We start from the raw sequence: 27,348 nt of genomic DNA, 5'->3' as shown, positions 1-27,348 counted from the left end.
TGCTAATACATATGTTAGATCTAGTGAACAATACACGGGATCCGTACACTAGATCCGAAAGACCATTGCAGAATTAGAAATGTCATAGCTGATCACGCCTCTGATCATGGGTCTACGCCCATGACCAAAAGTTGGCAATAAAAGCATTACTCATTAACCTGTGAGATACTGTGCATGTGGGGCTCCTTGGAGATCTGCTCTGACTGTCCATACGCAGCTTAGCTCTTTATTGTTAGATTTGGAAATAATTTCTAGTGGCTATCTGATTTTTTTATTTATTTTTTTTATTTTAAAGAAATGGAGCTGACAGCCAAGAGTCACTCTGCCACCATGAGTAATGGGTTAAAAATCCCTCTTATCGGTATAGGGACTTATGGAGACCCTCGGACGGTAAGGGGCTATTTACTCATTTATTCACTCACTTTCCTGATTTTTTTTTTCCCCAGAAAAGTTGATAAGTTTTGATTGCATTTTTTAGACTCCCAAAGGAACCGCATATAACGCAGTCAAGCTGGCCATCGAGGTTGGATACAGGCATATCGATGGAGCTTTGGTGTATTTCAATGAGCCTGAAGTGGGACAAGCCATCCGAGACAAAATAGCTGATGGAACAGTAAAAAGAGAGGACATTTTCTACTGTGGAAAGGTAAAAGACAAGTCTGTTTTCTCTAAGCTTAAATCACTTATTGCTGATTTTTAGTGATGAAGCAAAGTCGGTTGTTATAAGGGCATATATGAACGTCATGAATGAACATGGGTGAAAATCTGTAATTTGTGGAACACTGCACGGTATTCAGCCTGAGTTTGCTGTCGCAGGTACAATCGATCATCTTTGGGTGTGAATTGAGATTAGTGGTCTAGGAAAGCATAATGTGACATGATGACGTAGGGTTTATTTAAGTTCAAAGGCCGCCGACGACAAGTTTAATCTTTACCCTGAAGAGTGCGAGTGCTGTTGCGACACTCTCATGAAATCCACCAATAAGAGGATGGCATAGGATTGCACAAAACATACAGCAGAAATACAAACAAGCAAGTCATGGCCAAGAAACCGCCTAAGAGAGGGTCTGAATGACATGTAGCAACCAATCACAGTTTGTTTTGTTTATGTTTAGGAGTTAATTTCCTATTATGACAAAGTGAGAACTAATTTTATGCTTTCCCAGTTGAAGACCTACAAACCTCTGTGCATTCAGTATAGATGACAGTATGGCACAACATTGCAGCTGTCTTTTGCATGTAATCTGACATGAAGACCACATTATCACACTTGGTATGATCTTGTGCAGTGTGATAAGTTATAACACTATTATGCTGCTGGAATCACACAGTGTAAAAAAATAAAAAATGCCCCTACTACAGAGTCATTTGTTATTTAAATATTGGTAAAAGATGGCTTTTGCTTGTCTACTAATACAAATTTCATTGATGAATGAAATGATTTTGAATGGAGACATTTAAAGAATCTCTCTCTCTCTCTCTCTCTCTCTCTCTGTATGTGTGTGTAGTTTTGAATGTATATTGTTTTGTCTGTGGTGGTGCATCCTAATATATTTCCTTAATATGTTTCACATTTTAAAGTATACAATATTCCAAGTATCATCTGTACACTATCATCTGCATGCATTATTTATGAATAATCTTTATGGGCATTGTTCATTATTAGATTATAAAAGAATTATAAACACAAATGTTTTGCAGTTGTATTCATTTTTGCAAAAAAATAAAAAGGTCTGAAATGAAATGCTGCAAAACAAAACCAAAATAAGGATTTAGATTAGTTTCAAAGATATTCTGCAATAATGAAAATATTGAAAAATACATTTCTTATACTTTGATTTAAGAAAAATGTATATATTTTTAATCTGGAAATATATGATACTGCAACCACTCGACTTTGAGCAAGGACTATTAGCCTCCTGCTTTATTACTTTATTTAAGTTTCTAAGAAATTTGACGCAGAGGTACAAATATTGTCTTTGCTCCTAATCCGAACTGTAACTTGTGTATGATAAAGGAAGGACCGTTTCTTGTATAAATTTGACTTGCTATTTTACTTGTAACTGACTTTTGACCTACTTTTATTTACTCTCACGTTCATTTCCACAGTCTGAAAATCTGACCACTTTGTTTTGTTTCTCCACCCAGTTATGGAACACATTTCATCCTCCTGAGCTTGTGAGACCAGCACTGGAGCGAACTCTCCAGGCTCTGCAGCTGGACTATGTGGATCTCTACATCATCGAACTCCCCATAGCTTTTAAGGTCCTTCTACCTTTATCACATCATCCACAATCTATTATAATACAGAAAATCCACCAAAAGAAATTTCATTTGTATGTGAATTGATTGCATATGGTTTTATTTTAACGTCTCTAGCCAGGAGATGCTTTCTATCCAAAAGATGAGAATGGGAGACATATCTACCACGACACAGACCTCTGTGCCACATGGGAGGTATGTTTAGTTTAGATTAGATTAGATTAGAATTGAAAGTGAGATGTTTTAACCTTTGTATTCTGTTTACTGCTTAGCAATGGTGCATACTGTCAACCCAGATTTATTTTTATCAGCAGTAATTCATAGGAGACTAATATTAATAGGCTAATATTGCTAATATTAATAGGACCCCGAAAACCCCCTCAGCTTAACCATGTGTAGAGAAGGGTAAATGTTTGATGGAGAAAATGTGACACAGACCAAATTAACCTCAGATTTACAAACACCGGTCATGTTTAAACTTTTTCTTTAACCATATTAACGACTCTCATGAGCTGGAAACCACCTCAGTAATCATCTTCAGGCTTTTACTCTGAGAAACCTTTCATAAAACATTAACCATAAAAGTTCTTTTAATGTTTTTGTTTTGAAAATGTCTAGTATAAAATTTACGAGTCACTGTGACCTGACCCGGAACAGGTCAGAGTTATGCACTATTTATTTGGCACACAGAAAATGAAGTGCATTTAAACAAAACATTTATAAAGTGTTTCTTAAATGCAGCAGCTTTCTCACCTGTTTTCCATTTATTTTACTCGTTTTAGGCATTAGAGGCCTGTAAAGATGCAGGGCTGGTAAAATCTCTCGGAGTGTCTAACTTCAATAAGCGGCAGCTGGAGCTGATCCTGAATAAGCCAGGTCTAAAGTACAAACCTGTGTCAAATCAGGTAATCCTTCTCCACAGCCTGATACACGTGGCAAATCAGTGGAAAACCTTTTCTGGTTACTTTTACTAACTTTATGTAGATATCAATGTACTTGTTTATTATGCTTTTTTATATAGATTGAATGCCACCCGTACTTCACTCAGCCTAAAATGATGGAATTCTGTAAGCAGAATGAAATTATCATTGTTGGATACAGTCCTCTAGGAACATCCAGAGACCCATCTTGGTATAAATCATTTCTTTACTTCACATTTATATTCATTCGTTCATTTGGCGGAATCTTCTGGAAAAATTAATCAAGTGGGACGAAAAGAAAAAATAAAGCGTTAAAGGAAAAAAGAAGATATTTGCGTGTACTAAACATTGCCATATGGACGCCCCTCCGAATCATGAATTTTTTTTTTCAGGGGTTAGGCTTGGCCTTCTTTTAGTTCCAGTGAAAGGAACTCTTAATGCTTCAGCATACTAAGACATTTTGGACAATTTCATCCTCCCAACTTTATTGGAACAGTTTGAGGTTGACCCCTTTCTGTTCCCACATGACTGCACACCAGTGCACAAAGCAAGGTCCATAAAGACATGGAGGAGTGAGTTTGGCATGGAGGAACTTGACTGACCTGCACAGTATCCTGATCTCAACCTGATAGAATACCTTTGGGATGAATTATAGCAGAGGCTGCGAGCCAGACCTTTTGTCCAATATCAGTGCCTGACCTCACAAATGCTCTTCTAGAGGAATGGTCAAAAATTTCCATAAACTCCTAAACCTTGTGGAAAGCCTTCCCAGAAGAGTTGAAGCTGTTATAGCTGCAAAGGGCGGGCCAACTCCATATTAAATTTATGTGCATGTAAAGGCAGACATCCCAAAACTTTTGGCAATGTAGTGTATGTTACAAATCGAGTTCTTTGACTTGACATTGCTTTTCTGGCTGTTAATTCATTATAGATGAATTATCTACAAAAACATCCTGTCCCAATCACATTAAATTCACTCAAGAGAACTGGATTTTCTTTTCCTTATAAACATATCCACTATAGATTCTTGCATCAAATGAGCAAGGTTTTTTATGAAAAAGTTGTGTGTAAATGTTTTTATAGGCCAAATCGTAAAAAGAGACAATTAAAAGGAGTAAGTAAAGTCAGGTGTTTCAATCAAGCTGGATGGCAAACAGATATGAGTTTAGCGGACTCTCCCCTATTTTAGGAATATATACATATATATAATATCTAACATAATCTGTATATAAAAGAACATCTAAAGACGCTCTGAAGCATATGTATAGAGGTTCATATCAATGAATGATTCTCTTTAATTAATAAATCTACACAAACTCAGTAACTCTCATAGGATACAAATGTTTTTTTCTGAGGGAACTGGATGTTCATGAATAAAATGTTTCTTGTATTAATGCTCCTATAAATAATTTCAGAATGATTTCATTCATATCCAGCTTTGATCAGTGAGGCCCAGTGTACTAGTTTATTGCTATTTGATATGAAAAGCTTATCACTAATTTTATGGATGAATAAAGGTGTTTTTTTTTCTGTGCTACAGGGTGAATTTAAAGTGTCCCCCTTTGCTGGAAGACGAGCTTCTGGTGTCCATCGCTAAAAAGTATAAGAAGTCCACAGCACAGGTTGCGCTCAGATTCAATGTGCAGCGAGGTGTGGTGGTCATTCCCAAGAGCTTCAGCCCGAGGCGCATCAAAGAGAACTTTGAGGTTTGTGTGCTCTCAGATCTGAGTAATGTACAGTTGAGGGAAAAAGTCAGAATACACAAACTTGATAAAATAACAAGACATACTCTGAGGTTCTGTAGATGTTTCTTCGTTAGCAAAATGAATCAAATTGGTTAAAGTGTATTTTAAAATAAAAGTAAACAAAAAATCCAAATTATATTTTAGAACAAGATTCACCAGTCACTATTTTTGTTCAGGGTTTTCCTGCTGACTGGATTGGATTTCTTTTTAAGCAGTTTTTCAGTAATTTTCTTTTCAACCCTTGGTGGTTTCTTTCATTTTTTTGTATTGAGTTATGACCACTGACAGGCAAGCGTATGGATTTGAGCGAGTTTGACAAGGGCCAAATTGTGAAGGCTAGACGACTGAATCAAAACATGTCCAAATCTGCAGCCCTTGTGGCGTGTTCCTGGTCTGCAGTGTCTAGTGGTCCATGGAAAGAGAAGTGGTGAAGTGGCGACAGGGTCATGGCGGCCAAGGCTCAATGATGCATGTGGGGAGTGAAGGCTGGCCCGTGTGATCCGATCTAACAGATGAGCTACTGTTGCTCAAATTGCTGAAGAAGTTAATGCTGGTTCTGATAGAAAGCTGTCAGAATACACAGTGCATGATGGGTCAGGGCTGTTTTGGAAGCAAAAGGGGGACTAACACTATATTAGGCAGATGGTCATAATGTTATTAATGGTCAGTGTGGTCGGTGTGAGGTCTTGTCACTGCTGTGTGTTAAAGGTTTTAAAACATTAGGTCAGGGGTGTCCAGTCTTATCCATAAAGGGCAGAAGCCACACCTGAGCCTATTGAAAGCCAGGTGGAATCAGGTGTGGCTCCTGCCTGATTAGGGTGAAAACCTGCACCCACACCGGCCGTTTGTGGATAAGATTGGACATCCCTGCCTTAGGCACTTTAATGAAATACAGCCAAATAACTGAACTATAGCAGATCAACAGGAGAGCAATTTTTGCATATCAAGTGATCTGTGGTGTCATTTGCTGTAATATGAATTAAATATTAAGTCGATTATTTTTGAGCTGCGTTTATAGATTTTATTTAAAAAACATTTATCTCTGAAACAAACCTGAACCTAAAACTTGTTTGATGTGAAGTTAGACAATGCTTGATATCCTGGATCGAATCACTGCACTGGTTGGTATATTTACAATGAGTAATGTGGAAAAAACCCAGGAGACTTTAAAGACTGAATGGATACAGATGTTTGTCTCAGTATAATTAGCTGATCATTAGCTTTCTCATATTGTTTCTGGGGTGGAAAAGAGATGCACACCAAGATCTTTGCCCAAGCTGTAATGTATTTCTCTTTTGTTGTTAGATATTTGACTTCTCTTTGACTGCTGAGGAAATAAAAGCGATTGAAGGGCTTAACAAGAACATTCGCTTTGTGGAGCTTCTCATGTAAGTCATTAATATATACAGACATTTCGTTACATTTATTTTTATTCATTTGAAAAGATATTTTATCCAAAATAGTGAATGTGTGACAGTTAATCTAAATCAAAGGATAAAACAGCCTAATCATTGATTCTATTTTCATAGGTGGAGTGATCATCCTGAATATCCGTTCCATGAAGAATATTAAAGCAGTTTTATATCTGCAACAAAATGAACATCAATGCATGATATAAATGTGACACTTTTTTGTTGACAGATATCAGCGTACTCCTCATAGTTACTGTAATGTTTAATACAGTATACAAATAAACCATTTTATCACAAATCATGCCTCCTTTTGTTTATTCACTGGTTTTAGGCTGTTTGTAATTAACATATTGTGCATAATGCATAACAGCATGGCACTCCACCAAGGTTATTTTGTGGTTTTTGTGGAAATACCATGCAGTAAGGTAAAGTGAAATCAAAACAACATAAGATTAATATGATTCAGGTTTTAACCTTTAATGCAGGGGTGTCTAACAACAGGCTGGTTTGGATGGAGGTTTTCATTCCAATCAAGCAGGAGCCACACCTGATTCCACCTGTTTAATCAGTTGATTTTGGCTTTTAATAAACTCAGGTGTGGCTTCTGCTTGGTTGGAATGAAACCCTGCAGCCACACTGGCCCTTTGTGAATAAGATTGGACAGTCCTGCTTTAAAGGAAGTTTTATAATTGCATTGTGTTAAGCATTTTACATTTATATCTTTTGAAGCTTATTAAAATTACACCTTTGGGATGAATTAGAGCAAAGACTGTGAGCCAGACCTTCTCTTCCAACATCAATGCCTGACTACACAAATGCGCTGCTAAAGGAATGGTCAAAAATTCCCCTAAACACACTCCTAAACTTTGTGAAAAGCCTTCCCAGAAGAGCTGAAGCTGTTATAGCTGCAAAGGGTGGGCCAACTCCATATTAAATTCATGTGCATATAAAGGCAAACATCCCAGTTTTTGGCTTGGCTCGCAGTCTCTGCTCTAATTCATCCCAAAGGTGTTCTATAGGGTTGAGGTCAGGACAACGTGCAGACCAGTCAAGTTCCTCTACACCAGATTCGCTCATCCATGTCTTTATGGACCTTGCTTTGTGCACTGATGTACAGTTATGTTGGAACAGGAAGGGGTCATCCCCAAAAGTTGGGAGCATGAAATTGTCCAAAATGTCTTGCTATGCTGAAGCATTAAGAGCTCCTTTCACTGGAACAAAGGGGCCAAGCCCGACCCCTGAAAAACAAATTCAATGATTTACAGGTGTGTTCCAAAACATTTGGCAATCTAGTGTGAAAAGATGCAGCCTAGGGTTACATATAGTTATGAAAGGAATTTGTTTTTGGAGCTGTTAATAAAAAACTAAACATGAACTGACACTGAAAAGGATTACGACGATATGCTTCCAAATGTATTTTAGCATTTAATCCATCCATCCAACCTGAGATAGGCTCCAGGTTGGATGGATGGATTAAAAAGTTTTAGACTGATATAAAAGATCTATGTTTGTATATGAAAATATGTAAATATTAAAATCCAGTATACAGATGTGATTACCACATATGCAGTGACGTATGGGCTATTAAAGCAGGCACACAGCAACATCATCCAATAAAATTTTTTTTAACTTGTACATCTGTAAATAATTATTTGTAACGTAATAACAGGCGTTTCCCCGACGGTGTGGGCGGGGATTTCCCGGCAGCATTTGCGAGCGAGACTTTTGTAATCTATTGAATTATACAAATAAATATTTTTATTATTTAGGGTATCTTTTAGCTTCATACGTACATATGAGTTAAAACAATGCAGTCTGAATATTTCTAGGAGTTTGAATATTTCGAGGAATGGAAATTAATGATGAAATTCACTTCCGGCACCGGTGTGACGTAATCGGGGGCTGTTGTATATGAACACCGTCTGCTAGCTTACTTAGCTAAACAAACCGTTCTAGACAGGGGGCATTGTGTTACGTCATGAAGGAAATTCACAAATCGCAAAAGCACTGTATTAAATCGTGAAGACAAAGAACATCTGTTGTCCCTGTTAAATAACACAGAAATAAATAAATCTCTTTTTTTCGGCAACCTTGTGAAAATGCTATGCCTGCTGTGTTTTCCTGCCTGTATTCAGAGATGTCCCGCCTCATACATTATAGCATTGGCTGGAAGCAGTTGTAGTTATGCGCTGTGATTGGCTAGTAGTTTATCCCTAGACAGATTCAACCAATCAAAGATATTTGATTCAAGGCGGTGGAATTTGCCCGAAATAGGGTAGGAAAACCGAACTCGGGAGTGGTGTAGTGTTGAATTCGACCTACTGTTTTCGTAACGATAGAGGATATACCCTAACTACACCTCATGCAATTTAACCCAGGGGGTTTTTTATCCTGGGAAATAACGCATTGGACTCTTAGTACTTCGGATACATCATTCGTACGTGGTACAAAATGGGCGATACGTGAGTGTTTTCATGGCTTTGTACTCCGTAGGCCACAGCCATAGCGAGGTGAAGATGAACTGAAGCAGTTCCGGTGTCTCACTTGAGTCTTTTTCGTTTTTAAATCTTGCGACCCGATCATGCATACAGTACTGATGCATTAGAAAGTATGTCTCCTGCACTTCTAAGTGTGTGACGATCGCGTTGTTGTGAAGTGAAAAATCGAGGCTTTTACCCCGCATCATGGCTGTGTACACGGAGTTCCTGCCCCCTCCGGAGTGCCCGGTGTTTGAGCCGAGCTGGGAGGATTTCTCCGATCCTCTCGGCTTCATCAGCAAGATCAGACCTATCGCAGAGAAAAGCGGTATCTGCAAGATCAGGCCACCTCAGGTACACAGCTCCAGCTTTACTATTGTTTACATCTACTTTATTTTTGTACCGTCCTTCTTTGATGCAGAGTACAGGAAGCCGCACGGGGGACACAACAATCAGTCCCTTTAAATATGTGGAAGTGTCTGGTGAGGACATTGTGTACACACACAAACACACTGCCTTTTCACCTGAATATTATACTTTACAGATGTCTTATGTAACAGAACACAGCATCAAAGCCTCCGATGAAGCCACAATGTTTTAATGTTGTAACTGATTACACAAGGTGACAGATGATCAACATTTCTACAAATCGTTTGTAAAGCCCTACAGGGGAATTAATAAAAATGATTAGATGTTGCACTTTGTGAACTGAATGCTGACTTTTTTTTTTTTTTGTGAAATTGGAAATCTTTTCTAATAAATATCCAGTTATTACCTCAAAGACAAGCCAAATCTGCATAAATCTGCATACCACGTAAAACAACACAAAAATTGGTCTTTAGATGATTAAGGTTTAATTAAAATTAAAAGATTTATTTTGACAATACAGGTTTGCTACAAAAAGTTGTGAAATTATTTTACTGAGTTTCTTGTTTATAGTTTTATCAATATAATTTATATGTTATAGATGCAAGAAAAATGAAAATCAAAGTTGTTTCTCCATCAAATGCGTATTGTGTACTGTACATGCAGCATGATGTCTGATTCGTAGGCCATAGGAAAGCATAAACGCACTTTCTTTCCTCTGTATTAAACCTGTTCAGCTTGAATTTAATGATAATCCTGCACATTTTTACCGACACTGTCATTTCCACAACCCTTTCAGTTGTCATCCATTCAAATTCTTTGAAGTAGATTTCAGTAGTACTGGTTTGTTGCAGTGATTTTTTTTAAAGAGCATTCAGAATTAATAATAAAAAATGTATTTAAATGAGTTCTAGCTCGTTGTTCTTAATACAGTATCTGTAATGGGATTAACATTGACCTAAACGTAAACACTGAGTAAAAATCTGGATTGGGTTAGACTCGATGTTAATTGCAGAATTAACTTTGTTCAATTGTGGTATTTTGCTGGTGTAGGACTGGCAGCCTCCTTTTGCATGTGATGTACGCAACTTCCGCTTCACGCCACGGGTCCAGCGGCTCAATGAGCTTGAGGTGAAGTTTTCCTTTCAGCTCTTTAACAACACTGTCATTGTTTTGCTCCTTCTGTCACTTGTCCTGTGCACAGTGACTTGCTTTCAGAATTCTCACCGTGTTTGCTTGTACTGTCTTAATTTCACATAGGAAGCGACTTTTTCCCACAGCCTTATTGCTCTTGAATGTACAACTGCCCTGGTAGAGTGTATAATGAAATAATAAGTACAGCTGAGTTCAAATATTTACATGTCCACAGGACAAAATCAAGAGGAAAACGGAGCGTATTTTTATAGCAGCGAGTGTGTTTGGTTCATTGCTTATCATAAGTAACACATGTGTGCACAATAGCAAGCAGCATGCAACTGTTTGATTTAAGTTTATATGCAGCACATTGAGCTGTAATTGTTCCATAAAGCACAAAGTACCAACAGGCCAAGCGGCATGAGACTTGAATTGTTCTTAATTTTATGCAAATTAGCATTATAGGAATCATTAAATCTACACAATTTGCTCCACCCAATCCTTTGACCAGTTTTATGGCTTGTGTTTTACGAGATTATTTTTAATATAACCTCTCTCACAACTTTAATTCCTAACTTCAATTAATTCCTTCTGACTTGAAATAGAAGAAAAACAGAAGAATATTTGTGATCTCATCTCGTCCTGTCATATATTACCTCTATTTAAATGTGTATAGAGAACTTTATTAATTAAAATAAAGCTTGGAAAGAAGAAGAAGCAAAGATCAGTGGAGTCTCTGGAGAGTGTTCCTCCTCATAAAGTTAGCTTGTGCTGCTAATCTACTAATGTCTACTACAAAGCCTGGCATGTAACTTACGAATAACCAGTTTGATGACATTACTTAAATACAAATAGTTAAGTACAGTGTATTCAAAAGCACTTGACAGGCAGTTTGTGTATAAATACATCATATTATGCTGAACGTCTTAGATAATGACTCGCTCACCCCAGGTTTTCTTCAAGAAGATTTCTTTTAGATAATATTACTAACATTATTAGCTATTATCAGCATTGCGGGTGATCTGGTGGTTACAGAGAATAACCTGTATAGCAGCATATTCTATGTTACACACAAATTATATTTGTAAATGCGTTTATCATTGTGTTTAAGATGCCAATGTTTATGTTTTCATCATTCGCCTTTCCTTTCAGGCCCTCACCAGAGTAAAACTGAACTTCTTGGATCAAATCGCAAAGTTTTGGGAACTCCAGGGCTCTAAACTGCGCTTTCCACATGTGGAGAGAAAAATCCTGGACTTGTACCTGCTCAGCAAGGCAAGGCTTTCTCACTGATTTCAGCCACATTTGGTTTTCTAACAAATACTGAAAGTGTAATGGATAAAGCAGGATTGGTTGTTGCAGGATTGTAGCACGATTGTAATACCTTGCTCCTTTACAGGAGCAAAATGTGCAAGTAGTATGAAATCATAGTTTCACATGCAGCAGTAGCAATATTTAATTTATTTGAGCTGCAGCATGTTTGTATAAATGATGGTCTGGGAAATGCATGAGATGTCACTGTCGCAGAACCCAATTAAAAATATCCAAAGTTGACTTTTTCTGCCTTTTTCTGACATACTTTGAGACCTTGGAGTATAAAATCATAAATATGTTACACCATAATGATGTTAAAATATTTCTTCATTTAGATTTGAACCTTGTTTTGGCTTTCTACAGAGGTCATGAAAGTCTGTCCTATATACCTAGTGGATACTACACGCCTTTTAAATGAATAGCTCTACAATGTTGTGATTAGAAAAACCACACACTACACCTTCAGAGCATGAATGATCCCCAGATCCCTTTGTATCATACAACCAATGTAAGAGATGTCTCATGTCTGTCTGCACGAGTTTGTATGGAAACCAGAATAAATACAGTCAGTAAGGATTATAATTAAAATATTTATTTTACAAGCACAAGATGATTCATTTTGATTGATATTTTTTGTTTTATTAATACAATTTAAGAAATGTTATAGTTGCAAGAATCTAAAAAAGACCAGAATTAAATAAAACAATGTAGGATGTCTCAGGTCTGTCTGCACTAGTTTGTAAGGATTGTCTGTTGTTATGCAAAGAGGCATAACAAAATTTTTATTATCATGGCACATGCCATGTTATGATTGTTCTTTTTTTTTTTTTTTTTTTGCTGTTCCTAACAGTTATTAGGGAATAGAGAAGCATTATTATTGTGCTTACACCATTGTGGCCTTGCTTTTGCACAACTGGATTCAGAGATCTGCTGCACATGACAGCGTGGGGGTGGGGGTGAACGGATGTGTTATTCTGATACAAGGAATCTGAGCTAGTATTGTATAGTGTACCTTTAGCACTATCAGATCTATCTAAAAATCCTTCTCCTCAGTTTGTTAGCTGAAGCTGGATATCAAAATATCTGTGATGTTTCTTTAATTCAAGCTGACAAGAGTGGCTTCTTTTTATTTAGAACTTTACATACACAGTTTCACCATGTGAAGGTTTTTACCCAGATTGCCGTACTTATTTCATATGTCATGTTCCTATTTAGGTTCAATATATTGATATGTTATGTGAATTTTATGATTGTCCCTTAGAGATGTCTTTTAACTATTATTTTTCTCTTGTAGATTGTATCTTCCGAGGGAGGTTTCGAGGCCGTCTGTAAGGAGAAGCGCTGGTCCAAAATAGCCACTCGCATGGGTTTCCCAGCCGGGAAGGGCATCGGTTCCCTGCTGCGTTCTCACTATGAGAGAATCCTCTACCCATATGAGCTCTTTCAGTCTGGAGCTTCACTCTCTGTGAGTTTACTCTGCCTGATGATATAATACTCAGTACTGACAACTAATAATAATAATAATAATAATAATAATATTCAATAAAATAATAATAATAAAAAATCAGTGGTATTGTCTACAAAGTGGCAGATAAACCTCAAGGAAAATAATTATATTTGCGTTTTGTGTGAAAGATTTTGCTGTATATATTAGTGCACTGGTTAAAGATTAAAGAAATTATAAAACATAACAGGCGTTTATGTATAGGCATTTTGTTTTCTTCATTAGGATACAAGTAAATACCCATGCCAGACTGCTGGAGCTACAGTTTAGTGCATATAAAATGAAAAAAAAAAATACATAAAATACATCTCTCTAACAATTTCTCTTAAAGTTAACGTTGTTACAAAAAAACATAGTGGAAAAAATAGGAAATGTTTACACAAAGTTTTGAACTTATTTTCATTTCTTTTTTTAATGCCTAAAATTATTGTGTGTATGTGTGTATATATATATATATATATATATATATATATATATATATATATATATATATATATATATATATATATATATATATATTATAAATTATTATTTAATATTTAATATCTGTATCTGTAAAAACCTAACACACTACTTCTCTTGTTGCTACACAATAGAATTAAAATTTTTTAGTTTCAGTTTCTCACTAGGTTATGCAAACTTTGTTAGCAATCTAAAATAAACAAATAAATAAAAAAAAAAAAATGACGTAAAGGTCATCGCATGCTGTTTCTGTATTTGACTTTCAAAATGAGTGAGTGTGTTGGATTGGGTAACAAACTGTAGCAAATGTTCAGCGCATGTTTGCATTCTGGGTGACGGGAAAAGGCTCTCTTAAATGAATAGATCGCTAAATCTTAGCTATTGTGCATGAAAACACGTCTGTGCCTTTACGAATTTAGACGTTTAGAACAGTGAGATTTTGCAAGCATATTAGATTGTAATATACTATTTCGTTATTGCCCTATTTATACCTTTTATAGACTTTATATGCACATGATTAAGAGCTAGTAAACATTATGACACATCAGCGTTCTTGTTCTTCAGGGCATACACCGGCTGTACCAGGAAGGAGACGAAGCTGAGGAGGTGGATGAAGGAATAGAGCGTGGCTGTGAGGAGGACGAGGATGATGATGAAGAGAAACCTAAAGAGAAGGAAGGCAAGGAGCAAGACGGTCTGAGTGACAAGTCGCAGAAGAAGAAGCACTCTCTTCCTGAGAGACGTTCGCGACGCCTGAAGTCTGAGGTTTGTTGGGAGAGTTTTATTTTACAGATCATGTGAGCTTCACGTGAACATTTGTGGTGTGCACATTTCTACATTCTTTTTCTTACTGCTGTGACCTTTTGTTTGGTTTGACCTGTTTGTTCGAGATGATGTAGATATGATATGATGTATGGCAAAAATAGTCAAAAATATACAAATGTGTGAATAACATTTCTAAATCATACCAAAATAATGTATTCACATCATGGAGTAATATATGTGAGCAATTTAAAGATGAATGAAAGAAGATTTACATTATTTCCTCAGTAATTATTATTAAATAAAGGCATTGTTGAGGTCAGAGTTTGATATTCCTGAAACTTAGAGAAACAGAAGAATCAAAAAAATTTACTTTAAAAGTAACTTTACTTTATTTTGTTTATTTTGAATATTATTTTTTTTTTTAAAAAGGACCGATCAACACAGGTATTAGTTACTTTGTTAATGTTACTTGTGTTGCTGAAGTGTTTATGAAGAAGTTAATAAGTGTCTTTAATGAATGGCAAATGATAACACTTGTTAGAGCTAGGAAGAAATATGATATGTAAGGCAACCATCACCATCCTAGAATTACCAGCTACCAACAACACACAGTCTGGAAGAACATGTTTGTCATTCCAACCCACTGCATGTCTCCATAAAGCACCATGTCTGAGCGCCAGTGTCATTGCTTGATCTTTCAGAGAGAGAACAAAGAGCCCAAAGGCCTTCAGATCTTTAGCAGCAGCCCTAAAGTGGTGGATTTTGAGATTGTTCCTGCCGGTAAGATTTACACACATTCACCTAATTTTAAAACTGAATTAATGTAAGTGAGCTTCTGACTAACAGAGTTTAGAGTTTCTGCAGTGCATTCGCAGTTTCAGAATTGTCTTTTACATCTGGGTTTCTATTATATAGATGATGCTTTCATAAAGAAGCAGAAGCACCTGAAGGCTCAAGCGTTTGCTATTAAGATGCGTCCACGCAAAGAAACTCTGGAGGTCAATTTTGTGAGTGTTTATTTTTGCTTGAAGTATTTCAATCGCTGCAGAACTAAATACCAAGGCCTGTGTGTTATATTTAAACTAACAAACTTGATTTTATCATATTACAGATCGACATGTACATGTGTATGTCATGTGGGCGGGGTGATGAGGAGGACCGTCTCCTGTTGTGTGATGGCTGTGATGACAGCTACCACACCTTTTGCCTGATTCCACCCCTTCAGGATGTGCCCAAAGGAGACTGGCGTTGTCCTAAGTGTGTGGCAGAGGTATGCAGAGCTGAGATGTTACAAAACTATTCCTGTATACGCAGTTTTTTTTAGTCCTAGCCTATCCCAGCTGTTAAGCCAGGTGTCTTGTGGTGATTGTGATTAAACCAAGCTGTGTTGGGTGACAGTTTTCATCTCTTATCCCTCAGGAGTGCAGCAAGCCCCGGGAAGCATTTGGGTTTGAGCAGGCTGTGCGTGAATACACGCTGCAGAGCTTTGGAGAAATGGCAGACCATTTTAAATCGGACTACTTCAACATGCCAGTTCATGTAAGAGCAGCACAGTCACTGCCTAGTCTTTCACCTCTTTAATAAACATGTACATAGATAGCCATACTTTGCTGTTAACCTGTTTGTTGGAACACAGATGGTCCCTACAGAGCTGGTGGAGAAAGAGTTCTGGAGGCTCGTAAGCAGCATAGAGGAGGATGTGATTGTTGAATATGGAGCAGATATCAGTTCCAAAGATGTAGGGAGTGGCTTTCCTGTCCGAGATGGAAAAAGAAGACTACTGGGGGACGAGGAGGTCAGCTTGAGTTCACTTTTTCCCGATGATAATTTAAGCTTATGTTGTTCCAAACTTACACTAACATACACAGTGTCCCCGATTGATGTCTGATAAGAATCGTCAGTAAATGGATGTCTCGAACTATTCGTGTGATTTGGATGTAGTGACCTCCCTTGATTGACACTTTCTTCCACAGGATTACACCAATTCAGGCTGGAACCTAAACAACATGCCAGTGCTTGAGCAGTCAGTGCTTGCACACATTAATGCAGACATCTCGGGGATGAAGGTACCCTGGCTTTATGTAGGCATGTGCTTCTCTTCCTTCTGCTGGCACATTGAGGATCACTGGAGCTACTCCATTAACTATCTGCACTGGTAAGATGGTCAGCAGGATACAGTAGAGATGTCCAATCTTATACACAAAGGGCTAGTGTGGGTGCAGTTTTCATTCCAATCAAGCAGAAGCTACATCTCGTTCCTCCTGTTTAATCAACTGATCTTGGCTTTCAGTAGACTCAGGTGTCTGATTATTGAGATCTGTGCATCAGTAAAGAATTGTTTCAAGAGAGAATTGATTTTCTTTGAATACATATCGAATGAAATGAAATCATTGGCAGTACTGAATTTACAGAAATAATATCCATCAAACAGATTTTTATGTCTGTAAAACTCTGATTCCACTTTGGATATTTATTGGTATCATATTAGTGTCCTGAAGAAATATGGAAAATTTGTTCTTGGTGTTGATCAGGGGAGAACCCAAGACCTGGTATGGAGTCCCGGCTCATGCAGCGGAGCAGCTGGAGGCTGTGATGAAGAAACTGGCACCAGAGCTTTTCGACTCTCAGCCTGATCTACTGCACCAGTTGGTCACCATCATGAACCCTAACGTTCTCATGGAGCACGGTGTTCCGGTGGGTCATCGCACTTGCTGTACACGCACAACTGTCAAGGATTTTACTTAGTTCTTCTGTACAGAGACCTTACAGATTTTTCTCCTCATAGGTGTATCGGACTAATCAGTGCGCTGGAGAGTTTGTAGTGACTTTCCCGAGAGCTTATCACAGCGGCTTCAACCAGGGTTACAACTTTGCTGAAGCTGTTAACTTCTGCACCGCAGACTGGGTAACATTGCCCCACCTTCATAGTCTGTAGAGCTCAATCCTGGACTCAAAGAGTACCACAAATCCTCGATAGTCCCTAGCAGTTTGCTTAGCACTGCTATGGGTGTTTTGATAAGTAAATATAAAGTACAGGAGGTCTACCTTACCACACTGTTGTTTTTGGAATTTACTATTCCACCCAGCTTTTAGCAAAACCTTTGGCAGTCATGCATTTAGTACTAGTGCAACATCCCATTATAAAATAATGGAACTGAGTCTTCTCAGAATAAGTTCTTTCGTTCGTTTCTTCGGTGCAAACATGAATAGATTTTTACACTAGTATGTGTCACTGTGGTTTTATTCAGTTTAATTATCAGTTGATATACGCAGAGATCTGTAACACAGCTGTTGAAGAATCTTGACCCATTTATGTTGCTATGGTGTGTGTGTGTATGTGTAAACTTTGCTTACTTATCTCCATTTCTCTGTAATGCCTGTGCACTGTGTAGCTGCCCATGGGCCGTCAGTGTGTGGCGCACTACCGGCGGCTGCAGCGTCACTGTGTGTTCTCCCACGAGGAGCTGCTGTGTAAGATGGCGGCTGATCCCGAGAGCCTGGATGTGGAGCTGGCAGCAGCCGTGTGCCGAGAGCTGGCAGAGGTGATCGATGAAGAGAGCAGACTCCGACAGGCTGTGCAGGACATGGTGAGACACTGCTTTCTCTTTGCCTTTTTTTTTTTTTTTCTTCAGTCCACATTTTAGAACATTTCACCTTTTTTTGGCAAAGATGATATAATCTATAAATAAATATAATAAATTATATTATAAATGTTATTTGCGTAATGAATAGTGAAGCATTCTTTTATATCTAAAATAATCCACACGGGTGTGGCGGGTTACTGCCTGATGTAAAGTTGATTATTTTCCATTAACAGCATACCCTAAAGTGTTTTATTCCTCTTTTTGTAAATAAAAGATAAGAATTATAATAAAACTTATACTGGTGTTAATGTTGTGGTTAAAACAACTTCCTTTTATCTCTTGCATTATAGCAGCTATAAACAGTCCTTCCTTCAACTGCCTCTCTTTTTCTCCTTCTTAAAGTCAATAATAAAAAAAGGCCTTCTTAAGGAAGAGAACTTCTTCAATTCTACACTTCAATATATCAAGGATTAAATCATTTCCTTGTTTAAATAACATGCTTTAATCATTTTATTATTAACCTTAACACTTATCATGCAGATTCATACTCAGCCTTGTAAGATATATGATCATGTGCTATTATTCTTTATTGTTGTACTGATTTGTTATTATCTTATGATTGTGGATAAAATGTTTCACATCATGGAACACTGTTAAGGTTAAAAAAAATGGAGGCTCAAAAGAGCCATTTGACCATATGTCTGAAATCAGTATTGTAAAAACAGAAAAGAAGCTTGAGGTCAGGACAGGACCAGTGTGAGTGATGGTAAACTGTATTGTGTCTATTGTGTCCTGTCTCTCTGCCTGTAGGGGTTGCAGTCCTCAGAACAGGAAGTGTTTGAGCTGGTTCCAGATGATGAGCGGCAGTGTTACAAATGTAAAACCACCTGCTTTTTGTCAGCTCTCACATGTTCATGCAGCCCGGAGCGCCTTGTCTGTCTGCATCATGCCACAGAGCTCTGCAATTGTCCTCTTACAAACAAGTGCCTCAGGTGAGCACACACACACACACACAAACAAAAATCTACACCACAGATCTTTATCTGAGGGTTTGTTTTGTTACACACACATTATAGAGGTGGCATCATGCAGCATTTAAAGCTCTTTATACAAGATAGAGAATGTCTTCTATTGTAATGAAAACATATTCTATAACTTTGTGTGTACTGTAGGTACCGGTATGATCTGGAGGAGTTCCCTGCCATGCTGTATGGGGTGAAGTCCCGCGCCCAGTCCTACGACACCTGGGCCAAGAGAGTCAGTGAGGCACTGTCAGCTGATCAGAAGAACAAGAAAGGTTATTAACACACACACACACACACACTACAGGAGCACACACAAACACTCTAACACACTCGTCTGTCCTAGCAGATTTGATCGAACTGAAGGTGTTGCTGGAGGACGCAGAGGACAGGAAGTACCCAGAGAACAATATGTTCCGTAAGCTGAGAGAGATGGTGAAGGAGGCGGAGACTTGCTCCTCTGTAGCCCAGCTTCTGCTCAACCACAAACAAAGACACAAGTAAATTAACATCCTTTTATGTTATGAGGTTAGGAATTATAAATTCATAATGTTAGGAAGTAGTACCCTTAATTATTTAAAATTGGAATTATTATATCTTGTATATCTATATCATTTATTTGTTTATTTATTTTATTTTATTTATTTGTCATTCCTTTAATTTCATTTTATTTTAATTATTTTTATTTTTTTATATTAAAGTTTTTATGAAACTGTTATCATAGACTCTGACAAATCAAAGGAAAAAATGGGTTAGTAAAGTGTTGGTCTGCCAAAAGCCACCAAAACAGTTCCAGCAAACTTTAGTACAGATTCAACAAGTACCTAGAACTGTGCTGGAGGATCAACACCATTCCTCCCAAAATTATTCTCTCAGTTGATATTGGTATAAGAGAGTGCTGTCTAACACACTGCTCCAAAATCTGTGATTAAAAAAGTTTGGGATGTTAACTGTGTCATCATTTTCACACTTATTAAACCATTGCATCGAGTGCTCATGTACTGTGGATAGGGCTGGGGTCATCACAGGCTAAATCTGATCAGTTAAAAAACGAATATAAAAGCCACAGTTACATAATTTTCCATTATCACCTTTGTCTGGATGAAAAATTAGCTTGAAATGGATTGGTTAACAAACTGATGGATTAATCGATGGATGAATTTATTGTCTTTATTTTTTTTGTGGTTTAAGAAGAGAGCGCACAGAGAACAGTCGTACACGCACCAAGCTGACAGTGGAGGAGCTGAAGGCGTTCGTGGAGCAGCTGTTCCGTCTGCCATGTGTCATCAGCCAGGCGCGGCAAGTCAAAGTAAGACTCCAGCTCACTGTCAGACTCGCATCTTCTCACCTTACAGCTAGAGTATGTCTGATGTTGAGTCTGTAAATCTAATGCAACCATAACATCAGGAGAAGTCTTTGACATCTGACCTAGTTTGTTTCTCTTGGGAGTGTAGGACTGCTGCTGTTTTCTTGCGTGTGCAGGAACAGGCTCCAGGCTGGTTTATAATACATTTTACTCTGTTTAAAATTGTTTTACGTCATACTTATTTATGAAAAACAGAATTCTTGCATTCTCTATAAATACTTAAGCACTCGACACTGGACACGGTCCCGGATCATTAGAGCTCTTAGAGTAAACAATCTCTATAAATGCTTACATGCATGTATATAAATATATATTAAATATAAAAATTCCATCCTTGGCTCCTAGGTGAAGCTATGAATAAAAAAAAAAAAGGCCGTTAGAAAAATAAACGTGACAGTGTGCTTTAAGGACCCAGATCAGAGAATCTTTAAGAAAATCGGAAATGTCAGAATCAAAGCTCTGAGACACAAGCTTCCTTAAGAAATAGCTGTTAATCTACAAACATGGCTGAACGGAGCATTTTATGCTGCTTAAGGTGCTTTGCAAGTGCTATTAAGAAATGGGAAGCCATGAGTTTTGAAACTACGTATGCCTGGTAAATATATCATATGCTTTTTCAGGAAAGAGGTAGAGCTATTCCAGCTAAGGGGTAGAGCTAAGTCCAGGCCAGTAAAATGTACAACACTTCCTTAAGTTTGCTCACGAATTATAAAGCACAACATAAGCAGCAGTGTGAAAGCTGCACTTTTAATCATTTTTAGAAACAATCTCCTTACTGAACAATTTTATTTTTTAGTCACTTTTCCCTCATCGTGTCCTCTTTCCTTCTCTCAGGAGCTGCTGGAGAATGTGGAGGATTTCCACGAGCGCGCTCAGCTGGCTCTGGCAGACGAGACCCCGGATTCGGCGAAGCTGCAGGTTCTGGTGGAGTTGGGCTCGGGGCTTGACGTGGAGCTTCCAGAGCTGGCGCGATTGAAACAGGAGCTGCTGCAGGCCCGCTGGTTAGATGAGGTGCGTCTCACCCTACACGAGCCACAGCGTGTCACACTGGAGGTCATGAAGCGCCTCATCGACTCAGGTGTGGGTCTGGCCCCGCACCACGCTGTTGAGAAAGCCATGGCTGACCTGCAGGAAATCCTCACTGTGTCTGAGCGTTGGGAGGACAAGGCACGCGCATGCCTGCATGCCAGGTAATAGCTGAAACATAAATACAAACACTTTGATTTTTAATCTCTCTAAAGCTTGCACATGTGTTAGAGAATAGGTTAGAACTTGTTTTTATGCAATGGGTTAGAGGGTGAAACACAAACATCTGAATCAGTTCATGCACTAATTGTTCTGCTGTGTTTTCTTGTTTAAAATGCTTTCTCAAATATTCTTTGCATACTATAGCACCTTTCTTACCTTAGCATCTTTTCTTAATATATTTGTTAAGCATATCTAGTTTTTCATATTTCATGTAAATAAAATAAACTTTACAATGTTAAATGTTACTTCTAGACCTCGTCACAGTATGGCGACCCTTGAAAGCATTGTTGTGGAGGCCAAGAACATCCCTGCCTATCTGCCTAACGTTCTAGCTCTTCGAGAAGCGCTCCACAAAGCTAAAGAGTGGACAGCAAGAGTAGAGGCCATCCAGGTACATTAGAATCTCTGAGAGTACAATCTGTAGGCACTGATTTCATTTTTTTTTAAAACATGGTTCAATGTGCATAGAGATTTGGCTGTGGTGAACTGATAATTAATTATTATTTTTTTTGTATTGGGACAGAATGGCACCAATTACGCATACTTGGATCAGCTGGAAGCTCTGTTAGCGAGGGGCCGCTCTATTCCTGTACGTCTGGATGCCCTGCCACAGGTGGAGTCGCAGGTGGCTTCGGCACGAGCTTGGAGAGAAAGGACAGCGCGCACCTTTCTTAAGAAAAACTCCACCTACACGCTGCTACAGGTGAGCGACTTCATCAATGTTTCATCAATACATCAATGCAAGTACAATGTATTTTTTTTAAGCCTTGTCTCATTCTGAGTGTTTGCCTCTCAGGTTCTGAGTCCCCGAACTGACATTGGTGTGTACGGCAGCAGCCGAAGCAAGCGTAGGCGAGCCAAAGAGCTGCTGGAAAAAGAGCGTGGTGCAGAGCCAGACAGCCTGAGTGACCTGGATGAGGCCGCAGACGAGGAGCGCTCACCCTCTGCTGTGGTGGCTGCCTTTAAGGCTCAGGAGCAGCAGGAGGCTGAAGCCATGCACTCACTGCGGGCTGCCAACTTGGCCAAGATGAGCATGGCCGAGCGAATCGATGAGGTCCGCTTCTGCCTGTGCCGCAAAACAGCTGCAGGTGTAATGCTACAGTGCGAGCTGTGCAAAGACTGGTTCCATGGCGCCTGTGTGCCCCTGCCCAAAGCAGGCTCGCAGAAAAAATTGACAACAGGGAGCAGTTGGCAAAGTGCTAGCAAAGAGTCAAAGTTTCTGTGCCCGCTATGCCAGCGTTCAAGGCGACCCCGACTCGAGACCATCCTCTCGCTATTGGTGTCCCTGCAGAAGCTTCCTGTGCGACTGCCTGAGGGTGAGGCGCTGCAGTGTTTGACAGAGCGTGCCATGAGCTGGCAGGACCGGGCGCGGCAAGCCCTGGCCACCGACGAACTCTCCTCTGCTCTGGCCAAGCTGTCTGTGCTCAGTCAGCGCATGGTGGAGCTCGCAGCACGCGAGAAGACCGAGAAGATCATCAATGCTGAGCTGCAGAAAGCTGCTGCCAATCCAGACCTGCAGGTGAGTCTGTGACCTCAAAACCACTTTAACATTTAACACTTAAGCCTGGGATGTCTATTTTTTCTGTTATTTCCACTCTCCTGACCCTCTGATCTGACCCAAACTTTCTAACAACGTGAAATGTGTAAAGGAATTAATTTCACTGTGCTGTAATGTGTATGTGACTGACAAAGGCTTCTTCTTTTCATCCTCTCAGGGACACATACAGACGTTCCAGCAGGCCGGATTCAACAGGACCACCTCACCACGGCCGTCTCTAGATTATGACGACGAGGAGACAGACTCGGATGAAGACATCCGTGAGACTTACGGCTATGACATGAAGGTAAGTTTAAGAAAGTTGTGCATTTATAGTTGTGCAATGATGTGTTTCCTGTGAAATTAATCAACTGCTATATTGCTGAGCTATCAAACTGTCTATACCCACACTAGAGTTCAGACTTCTAGATTTAATTATGTTTGACTCCTAGATAAGAATATTAACTTTGCAGAAAAAAAATCCATAGATTTCTTTAGTTATATTTTCATTGTTTTATATATTTTTAAAAACTTCACAAATCCATATTAATGTAATATCTTCCACTGTCTCCAGGACACAGGTGAGGTGAAGCCCTACTTGTTCTGTGATGAGGAGATCCCTGTGAAGTCAGAAGAGGTCGTCAGTCACATGTGGCCCACCACGCCCTCTTTCTGTGCTGAACACGCCTACTCCTCTGCCTCAAAGTCTTGCCCTCAGAGTAAGTTACCTTACAGGCACTTTGTATCAAATCTGTAAACGTTTAGAAATGCATGAAAAGTTTAATTTGGAGCTTGTTTTGTATTAAAATTACAAGTTAGCTACAATACAGTTATTATGTATGTATTTTGTTTTAGTTTGTTTGTATGTATATTGTTTTTAGCTCTGTTAGATCATGTGTTTTCTGCATCCCTCTCCCAGACCCTACCACTCCACGGAAGCAGCCTAGGAAGACGCCTCTGGTGCCACGCAGTTTGGAGCCTCCTGTGCTGGAGCTATCCCCTGCTGCCAAGGCCCAGCTAGAGGTGCTGATGATGGAGGGAGACCTGCTGGAGGTCTCTCTGGATGAAACTCAGCACATCTGGAGAATCCTGCAGGCCACGCATCCACCCTCAGAGGAGCGCTTCCTGCAGGTGGAGGTGAGTGTCACAGGAAGCTAGATAATGCACTATCAGGGAAGAAAGGTACTGATCCTTTTTGTTCCAAAGTTCACTAGAATGCGTTGCTGAAATATATTACGCTACGTCCTCTAGGTACCTTGATCAGCTTGGCAAGCATTTGCACCCTGAAATATACAGGGTGTATATTTTACATTTTGATCCAGTGTATTTTTGCAGTTCTAACTTTTTTCTGTAAATCTCATCTTTGTCCCCATCCCCTTTTCTTCGCTCTCACTCTCTTCCTAAGTCGGAGGACACGCTGCTGGAGAAGCCAATGAAGTTAAAGGTAAAGGAAATGGAGAAGAAGAGAAAAAGGAAACTAGAGAGAGCTGAGCAGCAGTTACTCTTGGCCTCGTCGGGAGTGGAAGGCCGGCCCAAATGCAAAGACATGAAGAGGGTACTCGAGGTTGGTGGAAAACCCAAAAAGAAAAAGCTCAAGCTCAGTCCGGAGAAGTCGCGTGAGCTGAAGCAACTGGCCAAGCGCCTCGCCAAGGAGGAGAAAGAGAGAAAGAGGAAGGAGAAAGCTGCGGCCAAAGCCGAGTTCGCCAAGGAGGGTCTGGAGAAGAAGAAGGAAAAGAAGATCCTAGACATCCCGTCTAAGTACGACTGGTCAGGTGCAGAGGACTCCAATGACGAGAATGCTGTCTGTGCAGCAAAGAACTGTCAGAGACCATGCAAGGACAAGGTTAGTGAGAGATTTCATGTTCATCTCATGATTATAACGAAGTCTGTGGTGATTTTCATGTTGGATTTTGAATAATAATGAAATGATTGTCTGGGGATTCTATTCAGAGCCATGTATCCATTTATCCTCTTAGACTCAGAAATGAGTCTTTTCTATAGAAACATGCAATAGTATGATTTATTATGTGGTTAAATCTTGAGTCTGTGTATGTAGACACACACGGGTTGGACAATAAGAGTGAAACATCTGTTTTGGACCACAATAATTTATATCCTTTATAGAATAGTCAAGGAACTGCTTTCGCAGCCAATACATCAGTTTGTCTTGGGAATGAAAGGTCCTGCACCACAGAGACTTGCTATCCAGCACACAGATGCACCAGCAAGATGTGCGCCATTAATTTGCCCTCTTTTGAATTCTGATTCATCTTCCATTATGTTGTGAATGTTTATTTTATGTAGCAAAAAACATGTTATCTGAAATGTATTAGTCTCCAGCTGTAAGATTAGTTATTTATTTATTTTTTAATTAAAACGTTTTAAACACCTTTTAACTATCGATATTTAAAGTCAGGCCCTGTTATCACATTATAACTAGCCTCGCCTCTCCCTGTGGTGGAGAACTTACTGATTGTTTACAAAGGGCCGACATCGGAGACTCCTTCAATAAAAATGTCAAGTCTCTTAACAGGAAGCCTTACCCTGTCAAAGATTGTGTTTTTATGTGGCAAATAAGGGCATGTTTTTATTTATTATTAGCGTAAGTTTATATGGAGCAATCCTTTACAGAAGACCCTGTAAAAGAGTTGTTACTATAGAAACCATAATGCAGAAGAATGATCAGTGAATATAAAAATTATGAAAATAAAAATTATTCGTTTTGTACATAATTCATCAGCACCTTTTAAAAATTCATAGATAATTGGGTTAAAACACTACCTTATATATTTTCTAATATTTCTGTTTCTCTTCTTCCCTCTCAGGTGGACTGGGTTCAGTGTGACGGAGGATGTGACGAGTGGTTCCATCAGGTGTGTGTGGGTGTGTCGTGCGAGATGGCCGAGAACGAAGACTACATCTGTTCGGCTTGCTCGCGTAAGGCTGGCGGAGTGATGGGAGTCAAAGTGGGCATAGAGACTGTGGTCATGACTTCAGCCATGTGTAGCACACAGACTCTCTCCCCCCTGTACCAAGCAGAGGTTCAAGAAGGCAGCTAACACATGCATACACAGACACCCAACAACTGCTGTTGCACCTCCACTGCAAGCTCTTCTTCTTTGTGTACTTGGGAAGCAGAAAGCAGAGTGATGCTCTCTGTATCTTCTATATGACTAAGAGCTGACTATCATTTTGGACCATTCAAAAGTCTGTATACAAGAAGGATGAGGATTTTGCATGAATAAAAGCAACTGCTTTTTTTCCCCCCAGGTGAATCCATTTACGGATTCTGTGCATGGGCTACACAATAAATGTGGATATTTAAGGGGGAAATGACTGGATATGGCGCGCTGGAGATTTGCATTGTTCCACCAGACATTAAACTTCTTTTTTTTTTTCTTGTCTGTGAACTGTCAGATCATAGAGCTCACCTCAAAGCCTAAGACTACTCTTTTTCTCCCATCACACTCACATTAGCTCTAGGTTGTCTCCGCTGGACCAGACTGTATTTGCATCTCTCCATTTTAACCAGCTTAAATGAACTGTCATACATTACAAGAAGAATCCCACAATGCATTGCTGGTTTGCTCCAGACGTCCTATCACTAACAGCCTGTAGGAGGATTATTAAGCTATTTGTCTGATACACCTGCCAGATAAACGAGTTACCATGCAAATATGTAGGAGTAGTTTAAAATGGATGTATGTAGTAAAATATTTATGATGTAAATAGATTTTAAAGAATTAATGAGTCAATGTGGATGTTTTTGTTGCTCAACTTTATTAAAACGATTCCTAGTGAAACAAATCTGCATCACTGTTGTGTTTCTTGTGTAGGCAAATGTTTGTATGTGTTTACTAATGTTGTTTGTGTTAAGCAAATGTATGCCTCACACCTCTAGGGTTGGAGGTTTGATTCCCGCCTTAGTCCTGTGTGCATGGAGTTTGTATATTTCCTCCAGGTCTTCCAGTTTCATCTACAAGGCCAAAGACATACGTTGGCACCCCCTTCAGGCTGTCCGCTAGCTTGTGTCCTGAGTTCTGTGGGATAGGTTCCAGGCTCCTCGTGATTCTGTTTAGCATAAGCTATATAGAAAATGGATGAATGAATTGTATAGGTGACCAGTGGTGTTCTTGTTTCTATTCTTTTTTTCGTTTGAGTGTTTCCTTGTTTTCTTTTGTTTGTTTGTTTGTTTTTTTGTTTTTTAAACTAAAAGGGGCATCAGAAATC

At 39.1% G+C, this 27,348-nt stretch overlaps 2 protein-coding genes across 3 annotated transcripts; both read left to right on the top strand.

Moving 5' to 3' along the window:
- The first annotated feature begins 147 nt into the window (after window positions 1-147).
- Window positions 148-6,637, top strand: LOC131370258 (aldo-keto reductase family 1 member D1-like). The gene is made up of 9 exons (XM_058417491.1): window positions 148-390; window positions 479-646; window positions 2,149-2,265; window positions 2,380-2,457; window positions 3,045-3,167; window positions 3,284-3,393; window positions 4,723-4,888; window positions 6,233-6,315; window positions 6,457-6,637. Exons 1-9 carry the CDS (start codon window positions 298-300, stop codon window positions 6,497-6,499), a joined length of 981 nt encoding a protein of 326 aa, XP_058273474.1. The 5' UTR covers window positions 148-297; the 3' UTR covers window positions 6,500-6,637.
- A 2,386-nt stretch (window positions 6,638-9,023) lies between these two features.
- On the top strand, window positions 9,024-26,923 carry kdm5a (lysine demethylase 5A). 2 transcript variants are annotated; one of them, XM_058417480.1, is made up of 27 exons: window positions 9,024-9,170; window positions 10,236-10,313; window positions 11,469-11,591; window positions 12,925-13,095; window positions 14,161-14,361; window positions 15,063-15,141; window positions 15,277-15,368; window positions 15,473-15,631; window positions 15,781-15,900; window positions 15,998-16,156; window positions 16,335-16,516; window positions 16,893-17,055; window positions 17,147-17,266; window positions 17,754-17,948; window positions 18,756-18,937; window positions 19,118-19,242; window positions 19,317-19,467; window positions 20,162-20,276; window positions 21,168-21,523; window positions 21,834-21,972; window positions 22,105-22,284; window positions 22,378-23,100; window positions 23,297-23,425; window positions 23,693-23,837; window positions 24,038-24,255; window positions 24,524-24,961; window positions 25,944-26,923. In XM_058417480.1, the coding sequence occupies exons 1-27, from the start codon at window positions 9,024-9,026 to the stop codon at window positions 26,175-26,177; spliced, it is 5,124 nt and encodes a 1,707-aa protein (XP_058273463.1). In that variant the 3' UTR covers window positions 26,178-26,923. The 2 variants fall into 2 exon arrangements, with proteins under 2 accessions (XP_058273463.1, XP_058273462.1); XM_058417479.1 differs by having other exon boundaries at window positions 20,159-20,276; window positions 25,944-26,922.
- The last annotated feature ends 425 nt before the right edge of the window (window positions 26,924-27,348 follow it).

Source organism: Hemibagrus wyckioides, linkage group LG19 (genome assembly GCF_019097595.1).
Source record: "Hemibagrus wyckioides isolate EC202008001 linkage group LG19, SWU_Hwy_1.0, whole genome shotgun sequence".
NCBI classification, from domain to species: Eukaryota; Metazoa; Chordata; class Actinopteri; order Siluriformes; family Bagridae; genus Hemibagrus; species Hemibagrus wyckioides.
Note: the sequence above shows the minus strand (reverse complement) of the source record. Positions and strands in the feature narration are given on the sequence as shown.